The sequence below is a fragment of the Sminthopsis crassicaudata genome, chromosome 3 (genome assembly GCF_048593235.1).
Source record: "Sminthopsis crassicaudata isolate SCR6 chromosome 3, ASM4859323v1, whole genome shotgun sequence".
NCBI lineage: Eukaryota > Metazoa > Chordata > Mammalia > Dasyuromorphia > Dasyuridae > Sminthopsis > Sminthopsis crassicaudata.
The window spans coordinates 610,450,763-610,468,478 of NC_133619.1; the positions used below are offsets into that span (position 1 = coordinate 610,450,763).

Consider the following 17,716-nt stretch of genomic DNA (forward strand, 5'->3'; position numbering starts at 1 on the left):
GAACCAGTGACCTCCTACATGGAGAGCACAGGTGTGTTTTACAGCCCTTATCCCAGGAGACAAATATGCTCTGAAACTGCAAACGTTTTGAGGTGGCAGGTGATGCTAGGTAGGGAGGGAGAAGCTGTTGACACAGGGCAGCGGAGGGAGCTCCATGACCCCTGTTGCTGGGGGAGACATCTGGAACTGTTTTTCTTCTGTAGCCTTAGAAGGTCAAGCTGTTTGTGTCCCATTCATTAGGTCGGTTCCAGCTGCTAGGTTCCCAGAGCACAGATTGAGCCCTCCCACAGCACCTCAGTGGTTGGGCTGGGCTGGGGGCGAGCTGGCAGTTTTCTCTCCAGGAGCCCCTCTCCAGAGCTGAGGAAGGTGCTGGCTCTCCCTGCAAGCCTGCCTCCATCACTTCCCCTTACCTAGTGCCCCAGGGCTCCAAGGTTTGCCACATATTTTGTGTAGCTCTTCCTAAGTCCAGGAGGAGAGAGTTCAATGCAAAACACTCACGGTTCTGGATACTTGGGGTGTGAACCCAGATTTAAGTTAGCATTCTGGGTCTCAGGGACCATAGTTAGTGGGGGAGAAGCATTGAATTTGGAGTCAGAAGATCCAGGAGCAAATGCTGCTCAATTTCTTATTAATTGGGTAACTTTGGGCAAGGCTGTCAATGAATGGATTTCTCTGGTCCTTTAAGGCATATACCCAGCACTTGCCCCCCAATAGCAACAAAGAGTAGGCAAGACAAGGATTATTAGCCCCACTTTACAGATAGAAAAATAGAGGCTTAACGAGCTATAATGATTGGCCACACAGCTAGTAAGTTATCAGAGCTAAGATTTGGTCTCAGATCCACCTGCTTCAAATCATGTGCTCTTTCTGCCTTACCACCTTTCCAGACTTTATTATTTCCCCAAATAAAATGATTTCTTCCTTATTTTTCTGATACCATCTCACTCCCTTCTTTCCCAAACTGAAATCAAATGTCAAATATCACACTGATTTTTTTTTTCAGTCACTTCAAGTGATTTTTAAATCTTAACTTGTGATGACTTGGAATCCAATGTTGATTTTTTTTCTTCTTTAAAAAATAAAAGTTGTATTAGTACCTACATTTACCTTCCATATTACCTTATGTGTACATAGTTCTTTGCATATTGTCTCCCCATTTTGTAACAGGGGCTATGCTCGTTTTTTTTCTTTTCATCCTTACTGCTCAGCACAGAAGGTGCTTAATGATTGCTTATCAACTGACTGACAGTTTACCAGGTTATATGTCTATAGTGGGATTTGAACTCAGATCTTTTTAGTTCCCAAATTCAGTACTCTATCCTTTATAGCCTACTCTCACTGTTTTGTTTTTCTCATCTTGCTTTGCTTTTGTACATATTGGGTTTTCCTGTGTTTCTTTTCATTCTTCTTATTTCTTAGGGTTCAACAATAATCCAGCACACCTTCCTGTGTGTTCAGCCCTTTTCCAGCTGATGGGTGCTGGTTTAGGACACCACCGGTATTTACAGGTTATGCTGTGGGTAGAGTCAGCCTAACTAAGAATACACTCTAGAAAATTCATGAGCAATAATAACTGGGATTTCCTTAAAACCCTGTAAAGGGCTTTATCGTATTCTCTCATTTCATCCTCACAACCTTACTAGGTAGAGAGTGTCTCAGTGTTCCCATTTTTTACAAAGAGTGAAACTGAAACTTGGAGAAATGAAGCCATTTGCCCATTGTCAATCACCGGAATTAATGATTGGCAGAGCCAGGGGTTCCCCGCTTTCAGGTCCAAAGCTCGGAAGCCAAACGGTCTTATTTCAAGCCCAGGGTTCTTTCCTCATCCTGTGAGCCTCTCCAAAGAGATTTCAGATTGATTTGATTTTTTAATAGTCAGCTAACGCTAATGGAGAAGACCCTCTTCTCCAAGAGTGGCAGGAGCCATAGAGCCCCATGGGAGATGGCTCCATTTTACCCAGCAGAATGAGCAGCTTTGTTCCGGTGGCCAAAGCAGAAGCTTGATCAGACACAGAGACACCAAGGTCATCTGCTGTATCCCAGCCATCAGGCATCTTGGCTTTTGTCCTGCAGAGGACTCCAACGAGTCTGGAAGAGAGAATGAGCCGAGGACTTTGTGTAACTGCCTCCCTTAAATCCACTTCACCGAGAAGTCCAGACATCACCTGTAGTGTCATTGGTCCCCTTCACAAATGAAAGACCACCACCTACAAGAAGGCTGGACAAATGACTGCTTCCAGCTCTCAAATTCTTTGATTCTTTATTAGCATCCCCATTGTATGGGTGATGAAACTGAGACCCAAAGGTTAAATCAGTTGCTTCTTAGTTCTAATCACCATCATAGAGTTAGAGAAAAGATCTTCAGGGTCGTCTGTTCCAATCCCCTCACTTACACTAAGGCTCAGAGAGTAATTGCCTTGCTCTACAGATAATGGGTGACCAGGTAGGATTTGAACCTAAGACCTCTCACTCAAATCTAACATTCTTACACTGTACCATTTGCTGATGGTCACACAGCTGATAAGGGACAGAGAATTTCTTTTTCTTTCTTTTTTCTTTTTTTTCCCTGAGGCTGGGGTTAAGTGACTCGCCCACAGTCACACAGCCAGATTTGAACTCAGGTCCTCCTGACTTCAGGGCTGATGCTCTACCCAGCTGCCCCTGGGACAGAGAATTTCTACTCAGGTCCCTTCTGACCACAACTCTGGAACTCTTTCTACTCCTTCCATTATTCTATGGGGGAGCAAACTTACACCCAGAGAGGACGTATGCAGCAAGGCAGGAGCAGAGCCATAAGTGAAGGTTTTAAAATAGAATAACAACAGTCAGAACTTATTAGATGATCAAGAGCTTTCATTGATCACCTGACTGCCATATTGTCCACAACTGCCCATGACAGCTAGGGTTCCACAGTGTGCTGCCCATCTCCCAACAAATAGGTAGGGAGTACAGAATATAGAATCAGACATGATCAAAGTGGGGATACGTTTTGCATGATTTATACACTTTTTTTCTTTTTTAGTAGGGTGGAGAGTGTGGGAAGGAGAGAATGATTTTTTTAGTTGAAATACAAAATTTTTTAAAAAAATTTTAAATAGAGAAATAAATCTCCTAGTGCTTTTTATATCCTGCCCTCTTTCTACCTTCTTGCCTTGTAGATCTGTTGTGAGAATTTCCCTCCCTTAAACATTTGCTTTCCCTAGGGGAGGAGGGCAACGGAAGGTGATGATGAGACAAAAATGGAATATCTAGTATCTTAGACCAGGGAGTTCTCCTCTCTTCAGTTTGTTTAACATTGCTGACCCCGTGTGGGAGGGCAATGGGAGTGAGTAAACAGTAGCTTGCTAAAGACTCACCCATTCTCCCCAAGCAGCTAGCAGGTCAGACTGTCTGGCTGCCATAATCTGCTGGTCCGTGTTTTAAAAGTGAGATCTGAGTGTGTCTGCCACTGTGCCAGCAGTCCCTTAGGAGGAGCTCCTACGGACTGGCCTGTGCCCTGGGTCTGATAGACCTCTTGTTGGAAGTCCCCTCTAGAGAGGGCATGCTTCTTTGGGGATGCCCTTTGGGGATTCCTTGGGCCACAGGGGTCTGGAGCAATCTGCTGCCAGTGGTGGGCAGTGGTGGGGAAATTGGATGTAGGGCACGAAAGGGGCACAGGGTGAATAGAGGAGGTGCCAGAGGTGTGGCTGAGTTGGGATTGATGGATCTTGAAAACTTGAAGAGCCAAAGCTCGCCCCTCAGGCTGTGCTCCTAGCTCCTAGCTCATCACTGGTATGGGAAAGAGCTCTGGATCTGGAGTAAAGATCCAGATTGTAATCCAGCCTCTGGCACTTAACCTTGCTATTCACTTGTATCCTATTCTTCATGGGATTTCTGGGGTGGTTTGCCATTTCTTTCTCTGATTTTTACAGATGAGGAAACTGAGGCAGACACAGTGAAGTGACTTGCCAGGGTCACACAGCTAGTGAGAGTCCGGATTTGAATTCAAGTTCTCCTGACTCCAGTCCCGGCACTCTGTGCACCATGGTGTCCTCCAGCTGCCCTACTACTGGGCCACTTATTTTTTTTTTAACCACTCAGGCTCTTAATTTCCCCATCCATAAAACAAGAGGGTTAGTTAAATGTTTTCTAAGGTCCTTTATTAAGAGTCATAGAACTGAAATAAAAGAGATCTAATCCCCCTGCTACTTGAAAATTCACAGACTGGGAAGCTGAGACAAAGAAAGATGAGATGCCTTGACCATGGTCCTGCAGGTAACAAGTAGCAGAGCTCGAGCCCAGGACTCCAGTACACACTCATTCTTTGTGCTGCCCCAGCTCCTGGGGGCTCTGCCCTCCCCCATTCCCCAAGCCTCACAACACCCAGAACCAAGGAGCTAGTCCAGAGAGATCAGGTTCTGAACCTGGGCCCATCACTTTGGGTTTGGTTTGTAATGTTGAGGTAACTGCCAATATAACTGGTTTCCTTTGTAATCTAGTGAATTTTATTTATGTATTTAAAAGTGTTATTCTGAAAAAGGATCAGGAGTCTGCCAAAGGGATGAATGCAACAACAGAAAGGTTAAAATTCAGAATCTTTGGAGCAGAGTTATGTCAGAACTGGGAGAGCCCTTAGAACCCAGGAGGTCAGAGCTGGGAGGGCCCTTAGAACCCAGGAGGTCAGAGCTGGGAGGGCCCTTAGAACCCAGGAGGTCAGAGCTGGGAGGGCCCTTAGAACCTGGGATGTCAGAGCCGGGAGGGCCCTTAGAACCCGGGAGGTCAGAGCTGGGAGGGCCCTTAGAACCCAGGAGGTCAGAGCTGGGAGGGCCCTTAGAACCCGGGAGGTCAGAGCTGGGAGGGCCCTTAGAACCCGGGAGGTCAGAGCTGGGAGGGCCCTTAGAACCCGGGAGGTCAGAGCTGGGAGGGCCCTTAGAACCCGGGAGGTCAGAGCTGAGAGGGCCCTTAGAACCCAGGAGGTCAGGGCTGAGAAAGTTCTGAAAACACATATTTTCAGGGCTGGAAGAGATCTTAGGCAGGGTTACTTATACTGGGATCCATGAACTTTTAAAAAATATTCTGATGATAAGATTTCATTTGCCTAAGTAACCTTAAGTATTTTCTTGTACATGTTAAAAAATACGATTCTGAGGTGTCAGTGAGCTTCATTAGACAGAAGTGTTCCCAAAAGGCCAAGCACCCAGTCTGGAGTAGGGAGATTCTGGGGGGGGGGTTAAGGTATAGCTTAGGGCTCAGAAAATAACTTTTCACTCTGGGGCAGAACAGGTAGCTAAAGCTGAAAATATTCCATCATCAGTCACAAAAGGGCCTGGAATGAAACAGTTTTCCAGCAGAACATTGAGCTGTGGGCACATTGTCCCTGGTCTCTCTCCCTCCTGGCTCCTCTGGCCTTTGGCTCCACCTCCAGCTAGGTGAGTCTGCCAAGCCCTGGCAGTGCCAGGCATTATTGAGACTGCAGAAAGGTCTGCCAGCAAGAAATCTCATTGGCAAGCCTTGGGAGCCCACGGTCAAGATTACAGGTCAGGAAAATTTCCTGTAGGCATTCATTCAATAACAGATTGCCCCCATGTGGGCCGTGACAAGTGACTGGCCTTCCAGTTTTACACTCTTGGCTTCTCTTCCAGACTTTGGCACCTGCCATCAAGTGGATGCCGTTCCTCACGACTGTGTTCTACCCCGTGGAGATCAATGAATCAGAGCCTGTGGTGGTCTACGCCAAAGAATACTTGGAGCAAGTCTCCAACCTCATCAACAACACAGACAAAAGGTAGGCTCATCCTCCTGTTTGGGGGTGCCAGGAAGAATATAGCACGCTGTCAATCTCACGGCACCTTGACTGAATGATTGTTACTGTAGGAAGGTGTAAGGAAAAGAGGTCTTACTTGGACACGAGAACTGGGTTTCAGTCCACGCTCTGTCAGTCGGATGACCATGGGCTAGATCCTTCTCCCTCTTTGTGACTGATTTTCTTCCTACAATGAAGGGGTAATTAAAGTCTCCAAGGCCACAGAATCTCTTAGGATCACAAAGATGGACCAGAAGGGTCCAATCCCCTCACTGTACAGAGGTGAGACAGATCTAGGGAGCAGCCTTGTCCTGGCTCACAGAGCCAGGGAAAAAAAGAGCAGTAAGTCCATCTCGTGACTCAGCAGCCAGTACTTCTTTCCTAGGCCCTGAAAGGACCTCGGAGCCCACTCACTCAATAGGCAGATAGAAATATTCTCCACGACTCCCCATGGAACAGTTATTTGGGATTGTTTGAAGACCACACATGAAGGGGAGCCTCCCAGGAAATGCCTTTTTTCTTGTGATTTGTTCTCCAGTTGTTAACAAGTTCTTCCTGACATCGGGCTAAGATCTGCCTCTCTGTAGCTTCCGCGTTTCCTCTTGCAATCTTTGATGTTCAGTGATTCTCTGCCGTCAGAAGAATGCGTGAATGGCCCTCAGAATGAGGGTTTAGTCTATCTTTAGCTAAATTGATAGTAGCAGACAAGGGCCCAGGGTCTGGGGGAAACAGGGATGAGTGACTGGAGGAAGATTACGGGACAGACAGTCAGAATTTCCTCCTGATGCCCTTTCCTTTGACTCTTTTCCCATCATTAACCCCTTTCATCCCCCACCCCTAACCATCCACTTTGGTATTGTACAATAGCCACCATCTTCCCTTCCACTGCCCAAATTTCACCCTATAACTCTCTCCACTACTGGTCCCTGCACTCTGAGGTTCCCTTTCATTTATGCTGGCTGTTTCTTATGTTTGCCCAGTTACTTACCTGGACAGTCCACTCCTTGAAGACAAGAACTGTATTTTTGTTTTGTTCTAATGTATCACTTATATTCAGAATGAATAACAAGACTTCAGAGAGGAGAGGGAGCCTTCCAGGATCCTTCTGACTCCCCCCATTGCCTCCTCTTTCCAACAGCCTCCTGAACAACTATATGATCTGGAACCTGGTGAAGAAAACGAGTCCTTTCTTAGATCAGCGCTTCCAGGATGCCGAAGAGAAATTCATGGAAGTGATGTATGGGACCAAGAAGGTGAGAGGTGGGAGAGTCTTCCCTGCTCGGGCTCCGGCCGATCCTGCCTCAGTCAGCCTGGGGCTGATGATGGAAGGATCACCCAGGGCTCGCAGCCAGGAGATTTCTGGGGCCAGATCTTAGCTCTGCTGCTTACTGTTTCCTCCTTTGATCCAATCCAGAAAGCTAGGTTCCCTTCATGTACAAAACAAGAATCAACCTTCTGTAGGGCATGGACAAGAATGCTTAAGGGCAAGTGCTATCTCTGACACATGCTGGCTGCCCAGAAAACTAAGAGAAAATCTTAGTATCAAGGTATCACAGTGGAGGAAAGACCCAGATTCAAATCTGGCCTCTATAACTAGTTATGTGACTATGAACAAGACACTCAATCTCTGTCTACCTCAATTTCCTCATCTGTAAAATGGGGATAATAATAGCACTCCTTTCCTGGGGTGGTTGTAAAGATAAAATGAGATATTTGTAAAAGGTTTTGTACACTTTACAGCAATTTATAAATGCTGTCTGTTATTTTAAAAAGCATTTATTCTCCCTCCCTTTCTTCTCTTATCCCCCTGCCCAGTTGAACAATTAAAAAAAGAAAATCTTCATAAGGAAGATATATAATTTATAGAAGAATTGCACATATTTAACATATGTTAGATTACTTGCTGTGTAGGGGAGGGGAGAGAGGGAAGGGAGGGAGAAAAAATATTGGAACACAAGGTTTTACAAGGGTACAAAAGACATGCATGTGTTTTGAAAATAAAAAGATATATATACATATACACACACACACACACACACACACACACACATATACTTTAGGAAAAACTAATCTCTATACTGGCCCTGTCCAAAAATAGATGTCTTGCATTTTAAGTTTATCACTTTCTCTGGCAGTAGGTAAATGACATGTTTCATCTTTAGTCCTCAGGATTCAGAGCTTACATCTGTATAACTCAAAGTTCTAAAGTCTTTCAAAATTGTTTTTCTCTGTATCATTTTTTTTTCGTTGTATAAATTGTTCTGATTCTGTTCACTCCCTCTGCATAATTCATAGAGGTCTTCTCAGTTTTCTCTGAAACTATATCGTAATTTGTTAGGATGCAATAATATTCTTTTACATTCATATTTGTTTAGCTTTTCCTTAATAGGTGGATATCCCCTTTGTTTCCAGTTTGGGCTACTACAAAAAGAGCTGCTATGTCTTTTGTGCATTGAGGGATCTATTTTCTTAAATCTCTTTGGGGAATAAACCTAAGAGTGTCCTTGAAGGGTCAAAAGATTTGCAGACTTTAGGGGCCTTTGGGGTAGAGTCCCAAATTTCAAGCACTACATTTTCCATGAAACTTTTCCTGATCCTCCCATCTGCCCAAGCTCTCTCTCCCAAACCACCTTGTACTTAATTACTTTGTCTATGTTTATATTTATTCCCTTCATATTTATTCTGAATACTCTTATAGAAGTATTTTTTATCTCCCCATCAGAATGTAATCTCATTGAGATTGGGGATTGTGTCATTCTTTTTAACCCAGTACCCAGCACAATACCTAGGATATAATAAATACTTAATAAGTATTTGTGGAGTAATTGAATTGTTGGAGAGTCTTTGGGGTATGCTGAATAGAACAAAGAACTGGGGTCAAAAGACCCAGTTAAAATCCTGCTTCAGACACTTACTAGCTCTGTGTGATTACAGACAGGTTCTTTTAACCTCCTCAGAAACTCAATCTTTTCATCTGTAAAGTGGGCATAGTAACACTTGCAGTTTGGAATTCTATGGAAAGCATTTTGTAAGCTTTACACTCTGTGAGTATGATTTTCTAGTATTATTTTTTTCCTACTCAGGGCATTCTCTGCTGCTCTTTTTCTCCTTTGTCTGAGTTTTTCTCCTCCAGCTTGAGGCTGAGCTGGGATAACACAGGCTGGGAAAAGAGCAGGTGGTGAATGGCTGCAAGTGGGTCTGTCAGAGCCAGGCCCTTAAGGGCAGAAAACTTTCTTTCTCCTCCTCTGATCTATTTGTCCAGCCACCTCTTGAGAGGAAAAGGATAATCAAGATAAATAAAATGACTTCCTAAGTTTCCTGGAACTGTTCAGCTCTGCAGCATTTGGGATAATAAAGAATGATCAATTAATAATAGTAGCCCACAAGAAGCTACAGGGGGTTGAGCTGGCCTGGGAGTCCAAGAGAAAGACTTGAATTAATCCCTGCCTCGTACATGTATTGACTGTGTGGCCCTCAGCATGGCACTCCCTGCCTCAGTTTCCCCATCAGTAAAATGAAGATAACCGGCCCCCCAAGAGTGATTATGAGACTCAGTTGAGATAAGATTTTTAAAATGACTCAATAACAACAAAGAATGTATGAGACATACATGTCCTGTCTGAAGCAGTGAAGGAGAAATCAAGTAAAGAAATGATATCACTATGTTAGAATCAGATGGAGAGGATGGCAGCTGAGCTGGGCTTGCGGATCGAGACCTTTTAGGGGCTTAGAGATTATCTTGTCTGAGCTTCTCAGTTTACAGGTCAGGAGACGAGGTCACTGAGGTAGGTCGACGGCCCCGGTTCTCCTCGTCTCCCCAGTGCTTTTTCCACATCACTGGGGTGACTAAACCGCCTCATTTTGCCTTCACAGACGTGCCTTCCACGATGGAAGTTTTGTGTGAGCGACACAGACAACAACTTGGGCTTTGCTCTGGGAGCCATGTTTGTGAAAGCCACGTTTGCAGAGGACAGCAAGAACATAGTAAGTCCTGAGCTCCGGGACAACCCCCAGTGTCCCCCGTGCAGTTCCTTCCTCCTACACTTGCAGCCTCTCACTCATCCGGTCTGTCCTCGTTCTCCTCCTCTCCAGGCTTTTTGACCCCCTTCTGACCAGCCACCAAAATGCTATTCTTAAACCTCCAATCAGTTCCATTGTTTTTCTTTAGAGTCCTTGACCTTGTGTTATTGCTCTGTCTTTATCTTGGCATTGCTGAACTTTATAAATTGGGCATTAGTCAGGGTCATTCATCTTAAGCCCAAAATGTGCCTCCTGGGCCTTTCTTAGAATAGAAAAAGTCATAACTGGAAGACAGCTTAAAACAGAGATGGCAGACCTGGGAGGACCTTTAGTTCTTAGAAATTCAGAGATGGGAAGTACTTAGAACACAGGTGTCAGAAATCAAAGAAACTTGAGGACGTGGAATATTTGAGAATTCAGTGCAGGTACAATGTAAGCTCCCTGACGGCAGAAATAACTTCTCTAGCACCTATATAGAGCATGGCAAATAAGACACTTAATAAATATATATTGGATTAAATTGAATTGCATTTTACTTATTGAGTTTTTAATTGAAGCAAACTGAGAACAGAGGAGGCAAAGCTGGAATGCATTTGGGTTCAGAGATTGCCAGGCATGGGAGGGACCTTGGAATATACAGTTATCAGACATAGAAAGGATTTCAGAACATGAAGTTGGACTGGAAGAGGCTCGAGAACATAAAATGTTAAGAGCTGAAAAGAACCTTAGAGATTGTCCATTGTAGAGAGTCTTCACCATTTTTGTATCCTTGACCCTTTGGCAGTCAGGCTGGTATAGCCTACAGACCTGTCCTTGGAAAAGCTTTTTTTTTTTTTTTTTTAACATTACATATAGAATTTTGTTTTTTCTCTAATTACATGTCAAATGCAAGTAAATATGCATTTACAAGCATAAAATTACATGTAATTTTAGCATTCATTTTTACAAGAACAGTAATGCTTTTTTCAGTTACTGATTTTATTGTGTTCATGGAATGTTTTGAATAGACAATCATTTTACATATGTATGACATAGAGTCTTTGTGTTTTTAGTATCCTTGAATCCATGTTATATATTTGATGTACAAGAATAATCTGTAGGGCAGTTAGCGTAGTGGACAGAGCACTGGTGCTGAAGTCAGGAGGACCTGAGTTCAAATTTGGCCTGACACTTGACACTTCCTAGCTGTGTGACCCTGGGCAAGTCACTTAGCCCTGAGGGAGGGAGGGAAGAAAGGAAGGAAGGAGAAAAAAAAAGAGAAAGAAAGTAGAATTAATCATTGCTGATTATAATCACCAAAGAAAGAAAATAGGATTGAATCATTGTTTCTTATAATCACCAAAGAAAGAAAGAAAGTAGAATTAAATCATTGTTTCTTATAATCACCAAAGAAAGAAAGAAAGTAGAATTGAATCATTGTTTTTTATAATCACCAAAAATAGTTTATACATAATGATGCTTTAAGGCAGCATGGTCAATAATTATTCATTCAGACTCTAGACTGTGTAACAAAGTTTTTGAATGATGTTGAATTGATTCTTTTGTTCTTTGATTCTTTGTAACAGTAATGCTTTTAAATGCATAAATTAAAAGATGACACATAAAATGTCTTTGTCACAGAAGATGACAAAGGCAGCTAATTACATAAATTAGAGTTCTCAAAATTCTTTTTAAAAGTAAGTTCAAAGACCCTGGCTTAAGTATGTGGCTTCCTCATTTGCCCAGAGTGTAGTTCTCTGGAGGTAGAGCCTCTTGGCCAAGGCCCAGAGGTTAACCTCAGCACCTTTAAAATGTCTTTTCTCCCATTGTGCCGGCTCTCTAGACATCCACTAAAACTTGTCTGTATTTTCCAGGCCAGTGAAATGATCTTGGAGATCAAGCGAGCATTTGAAGAAAGTCTGAGTACACTGCAGTGGATGGATGAGGATACACGTAAATCAGCGAAGGAAAAGGTAATTTGTGCCTCCAAAGTCACATCTGACCTTTGGGCATCTGGGTGGTGAAGTGGTTAAGCACTGAACCTGGAGCCATGAAGACAAGAGTTCCAGTCCTGCTTCAGACTCCTTCCCAGCCTGTAACTCCGGATGAGTCGCTTAATCCTTGTTTGCCCCAGTTTCCTTATCCATAAAATGAGAATAGTAATAATAGCACCTGGTTCCCAGGTGGTTGTGAGGATAAAATATTATAACACTTCTAAAGCACTTTTGTGCATCTCAAAGCCCTGTGTAAGTGCTAGTAATAGTAGTACTAGTAGTAGAACTAAAAAGGACTAAAAGGTCACTTTATGACCCCATTTGAGGTTTTCTTGGCAGAGATACTGGAGAGCTTTGCTCTTTCCTTTTCCAGTCCATTTTACAGATGAGGAAGCTGAGGCACATGGGGTCAAGTGATTTGTCCAGGGTCACACAGCTAGTGTTTGAGGCTGAATTTGAACTCAGGAAGATGAGTCCTCTTGACTCCAGGCCTGGCACACTATCCACTATACCACCCAACTGCCTTCTTTCTACAAAAGATCTTAGAGGTTATTAAATCTAAACCCTTCATTTTATAGATGAGGAAAGTGATGGTTAGGAGGCAAAGTAAACACACAGGGAATAAGTGGCAGAGCCGAAATTTGAACCCAAGGCCTGTACCCCCAGATCCATTGTTTTTCCCAGTCTCCAGTACTGGAGGTCAGCTGTGCTGATTCACTCGGTGTCCATACCCTGTGATGTGGCCAAAAGGAGGGGTGGAGTTAATTAGTCAGTATGGGAACTACCTAATCTTTGACCTTGCCCTCATTCTCACCACATTCTTAGCCACTGATAGAATGAACGCTCAGTAAACTGACTTGTGTCCATTTCTCCTATTAGGCCTTGAGACTACTTCTGTCATCTTAGAGCCCCCAAAAGCAGAAGCTCTTGGAAACTTTCTCTTCCCCTCTTTTAAAAAATTATGATGAACTTAACAAATGCAAACATTCCCATATAGAAAGTAAAAACAGAAAAAGAGGATTGTATTTTCAATTCCAAAGTCTCTATTAGAATTAATTTTTAAAATGCATATTAAATTAAACATGGTTTAAAAGATGGCTCTGTTTGTCTGTGGATCTTTCTGAATTTTCTTCTACTTTCTTCTGTATATTTTTAAATGTTTCACAGACACACTTCTTCATTTTTTTGAATCTCTATCACCACCTGCAACCTTCCCCACAATCACCTCCTCTGTCAAATAATAAAAGTTCTCCTTTATTAAAAAAAAAAAAAAAAAACATCAAGCAAACATCAAGCAAAATTGATTGAAAAAAAAAAAAAACCTCCCAACTTGGTCACATTGACAATGTATATCTCCTTCTTCATTTTGTCTCTGTCAGAGATAGCTTATATCATCATGAGTCCTCTGGAGTTGTGATTGGTCATTGTATTGATCAGAATTCTCTATACATCAGTTCATATGAGTTTCTCTGAATCTGTTCCTTTTATTATTTCTTAATGTTCTATTTCATTTGTATGCAATTGGCATCAGCCACTGAACTCAGTTTCTCTAATCCCAGTCTCATTGTTCTGTCTATTAAAATTATAGTTTTCAAATTCTAGGATCTCAAGAACCCTTTACACCAGTGGTTCTCAAACTGTTTAATTAGGAGGCCAATTCACTGTCCCTCAGATTGAGGCCGGACTATAGTAAAAGCAAAAACTCACACTGTGTCTCTGCCCCTCAGCCCATTTGCCATAACCCGGCAGGCCGCATAAATGTCCTCAGTGGGCTGCATCTGGCCCGTGGGCCGTAGTTTGAGAACCCCTGCTTTATACTCTTAAAAATTATTGAGGACTATGATCTTGTAATAAAGAGAGCCATCTACACCCAGAGCGAGGATTGTGGGAACTGAATGTAGATCATAACATAGCATTTTCACTCTTTTTGTGATTGCTTGCATTTTTTTTCCTTTTTAATTTGATTTTTCTTGTGCAGCAAGATAACCATAAATATGTATGTATATATTGGATTTAACATATTTTACCACATTTAACATATATTAGATTACTTGCTATCTAGGAAAGTCTTCTCTGCCCTCTGAATCTCTCCGAATAAATCCTGGCTAAGGCTCCTAGCTTATATGCTTTACATTGAGCATAAACCAATCATTATATCACTATAGATTTAATCATTGTCTCCTCAATTCCACTTAGTACCTTGTTCTGGCCCATAACAGAAAAGGGGTAGGGGGAAGAAGGGGGGAATTGGAACACAAAATTGTGTAAGTGTTAATGTTGAAAAACTATCCATGCATATCTTTTGAAAATTATAAACCTTTACTTAAAAAAATTATTGAGGACTGTCCCACAAAGAGCTTCTGTTTGTGTGAATTATATTTTGTCAGTATTTAGGATATTAGAAATTAGAATGTCTTAGAACTATTATGAAAATAGTTTTGACTTCACAGACCCCCCCCCCACAATGAGTTCCCTGGACCACCCTTTGAGCACAGTTGCCTTCCACCAAGGTATCTCCTGCTGAGCATCATCAGCATTGAACATGTCCCATTGTTTGCCTCCCAAACCAGGCAGATGCAATCTACAACATGATCGGTTACCCCAACTTCATCATGGATCCCAAGGAGTTGGACAAGGTCTTCAATGATGTGAGTCGGCTTCATGGTTTGGTTCTTTTCTTTGCATTGTGGAGTGCTTTTGGGGTTACCTCTCCCAAGGGAGACTCAAGAAGTTAAGATACCCAAAGGCTGTACATTCAGTATCTGTTCAAGTTCAGAGCCATGCAATTCACCTTTCATTTATTAATCACATATTGTAGATGATTATTCCAGGTACTAGAGGAGACAAAGTTAGTTTACATCATTGTTCCTGCCTTCATGGAGTTCATATTATGCTAATGCAATTATATATTGTAATATATTGTACAGTATACTGTGTAGGTCCACGGAGGAAGATGGGGTTGCAGAGAAGGTTTCCTGGAGGAGGTGACATTTGAGTTGTGGTCTGAAGGATGAGGAAGAACTTGATGAGTGAAGAAATCCAGGCCATTTTTAGCTATTCATAGCCATTTCTAGAAGAATCAAACTGTTTTGATGTGTGAGGGCTGAGCAGGCACAAGGGCTGTTCAGAGAGAGGGTGACCTATTAGTAGAAGTCTCCATGTGGAGTTTGTGTGACTTGATGGGAATTTCTGTTCAGGAGCCCTCTGGATGAGATGCCTTCTGACACTCCTGCTAAGTCAGTATCTCAATCCTCATCTCCCCTAATCCACTTGAACATCTCTCTAGAATCACCAGCCTCCTTTAGCCAGTTAAATGAATACCCCATGACTGTTTTGTGTGTGATCAGAATTCCTTTGAGATGTAGAAGGGGGTGGTTGGAAGAAATAGTGACTCAGCCCATCCTGAACTGAATGGGGTCCCCAAAGGGCATTATTGGATTGGCAAGAATTTGGCTCCAAAGATGCCCACAACAGTATTCCTTGTTTCAATGCCCTTTGGTTCCTAGAAACATCTCCTCTCCCAGCCTCTCAGAACTTGAAATTAGGACTTGGACTTGAAATCGTAAAGGAACAGAGCACATTGGATGTAGCTTCTAAACCACGATGTTCTTTGAACTTGAGGAACCAGGGGCTATCTGATACAGGTTCTGTATGGATAATGAACCGTATTCAGAAATCTTTTAAATCTCTCCTTTAAACTGAACCATAAATTGAAATATTTCCCCAGAGGTAATATTTGGATTTCACCTATTGTAATGCATCAAATTGCTTGCTATCTTAGGGAAGGGAGAAGAGAGAAAAAAATCTGGAATATAAAGTTTTGCAAAGATGAATGTTGTTCTCTTTGCATGTATTTGGAAAAATAAAATACAATTAAAATTTCATTTTAAAAAATCTGTGCTAATTTACAGTAATCTATTATTTGTTTGATTTTGTGATCATACTTCCTAAAAAATATTATGCTATTTTAATTTCAAATGTCAAACACCTTGTCAATATCCAAGTTCATGATGTTGTCTGTGATATTTCCTTATTCTTCCTGTCTACACGCCATCAAAAATGGAAAATGAAATTTGTCTGTCATGACTTATTCTTAGTAGACTTATGCTTGTTCCTAGTGATTATCTCATTCTTTTTTTAAGTGCTCACAAACTATTGCTTTACTTTAATTCATTCTATCATTTGATCATAATTTGGAAATCTTTTCCTTGAGAATATTTCAAGATAACCAGGGTTGTGATATGAAAGAACTGGGAATGTGCCTGCCTTAAACTATCTCCAACTCGGGATATGTTCTCCTTCCTCATCTCCATCTCTTCCTGGCTTCCTTTAAAACTCATCTCAGATACCCTTCTCTGTAAGAGACTTTCCCTGGTCTCTGGCCCTACTAGCCCCTTCCAATATTACCTTCCATTGATTCTGTAAAGATCTTGTACACGTTTTTCCTGTAAGACCATGAGTTCCCTGAAGGCAAGGGCTATTTTAGCCTTTCTTTGTATCCTCAGCTCTTAGCGTGGCACCTGGCACGTGATAGTGCTTCAGAAATGCTTGGTGACTGAAGGGTGTATGAGCGGTGAAATGGGAGACTGTGCTCTGACTTGTTGAGGGTATCCAGAAATTTTCTCTCTCTTTTCCAGTACACTGCCGTGCCAGATCTTTACTTTGAGAATGCCATGCGGTTTTTCAACTTCTCATCCAGAGTCACTGCAGACCAGCTCAGGAAAGCTCCCAACAGGGATCAGTAAGTTCTTTGAACCCTTTCTCTCCCTTGTGGGTTCATGGGGAAAGCATTGGCTACAACATGGGAAAGGAAAGTTCTCTAAGCATCACTGTAGATCTGCAACTTAGCTCCTATGCACCCATGGGCAAGTTCTTAATCTCTCCAGGCTTCAGTTTCCCCATCTGTAAAATAATAGGACTAGACTAGATCACTGGTTCTTAAAGTGTGGCCCAGAGAATCCTGGAGGGGTCTCAGAAACCTTTTCAGAGGGTTTACAAATTGAAAATTAGTTTTTATTAGTACTATGTAAATATCTATAAATATAACTCAAAAAACTCTTTAGAAGATACTTAGTAATTTTTAATGTGTATTTATACATGTATATAAACATATGTTTAATATTGCACAAGTTTGAGAACCCCTGAACTAGATGACCTTCAAGGTCCCTCCACTTCTAAAGCCTATAATCATGAAAACTGAGTGTTTTCTTCCTACTCTATTTTCCATCTGAGTATATGTTGTATTACCCAGTAGAATGTAACCTCATTAAGGACAGACAGGTTTGTTTTTGCCTTTGTATCTCCAGTCCCTGGTATAGAGTCAGTGTTTAATAAATGGTCATTGAACATGGCAGTTCATAAGTACTATATGAATGTCATGGGTAGTATGAGAAGTAACAAGATATAAGGGAATAAACCTGGGGTTAAAAAAACCAGGACTTAAACCTGACTTTACCACTATAAAAACTGTGTGATCCTAGGTTAGTCATTTGCTCAAGCCTATTTCCTCATCTGTAAAGCAGAACTAGAAAGTCTGAGTTCAAATTCTGACTCTGAAAATTCCTATATTTGGCATTTTGGACAAATTCCTTTTTTTCTTTTTTCTTTTTTTTTTTCTTTTTTTGGTCTTATTTTCCTGTAAAATAAGGAATATAGTCTGGTAATTTCTCAAGACTATTACACTTGTAAAGCCTATTATTTCACACAAATGGGGCCAGTTGTATTCACTTGCAGAATTAGTGTTCAAAAAAGTTGTGTTGAATAATAAATAGTGATCATAATAGCATGTATATAATACTTTAAAGTTTGCATATCAATCAATAAACATTTATACCCAGAAGGCCAGTGTCATTATATCAAAGAGTACAAGAAGACTGGAAAGATGGGAGGGGGCTAGATTATGCCCAATGGAGCATCTGGTACTTGATCCCATAGGTGATAT

General features: G+C 41.8%; 1 protein-coding gene across 3 annotated transcripts in view; it reads left to right on the plus strand.

Moving 5' to 3' along the window:
- Positions 1-17,716, plus strand: part of ECE1 (endothelin converting enzyme 1) — a 169,472-nt gene that overhangs the window by 135,289 nt on the left and 16,467 nt on the right. For all 3 annotated transcript variants that reach the window (XM_074305974.1, XM_074305972.1, XM_074305973.1), the window contains 6 exons: positions 5,622-5,764; positions 6,921-7,035; positions 9,656-9,766; positions 11,656-11,754; positions 14,346-14,423; positions 16,413-16,516. In XM_074305974.1, the coding sequence (XP_074162075.1) occupies positions 5,622-5,764; positions 6,921-7,035; positions 9,656-9,766; positions 11,656-11,754; positions 14,346-14,423; positions 16,413-16,516 (650 nt within the window). The remainder of the gene's footprint in view (positions 1-5,621; positions 5,765-6,920; positions 7,036-9,655; positions 9,767-11,655; positions 11,755-14,345; positions 14,424-16,412; positions 16,517-17,716) is intronic.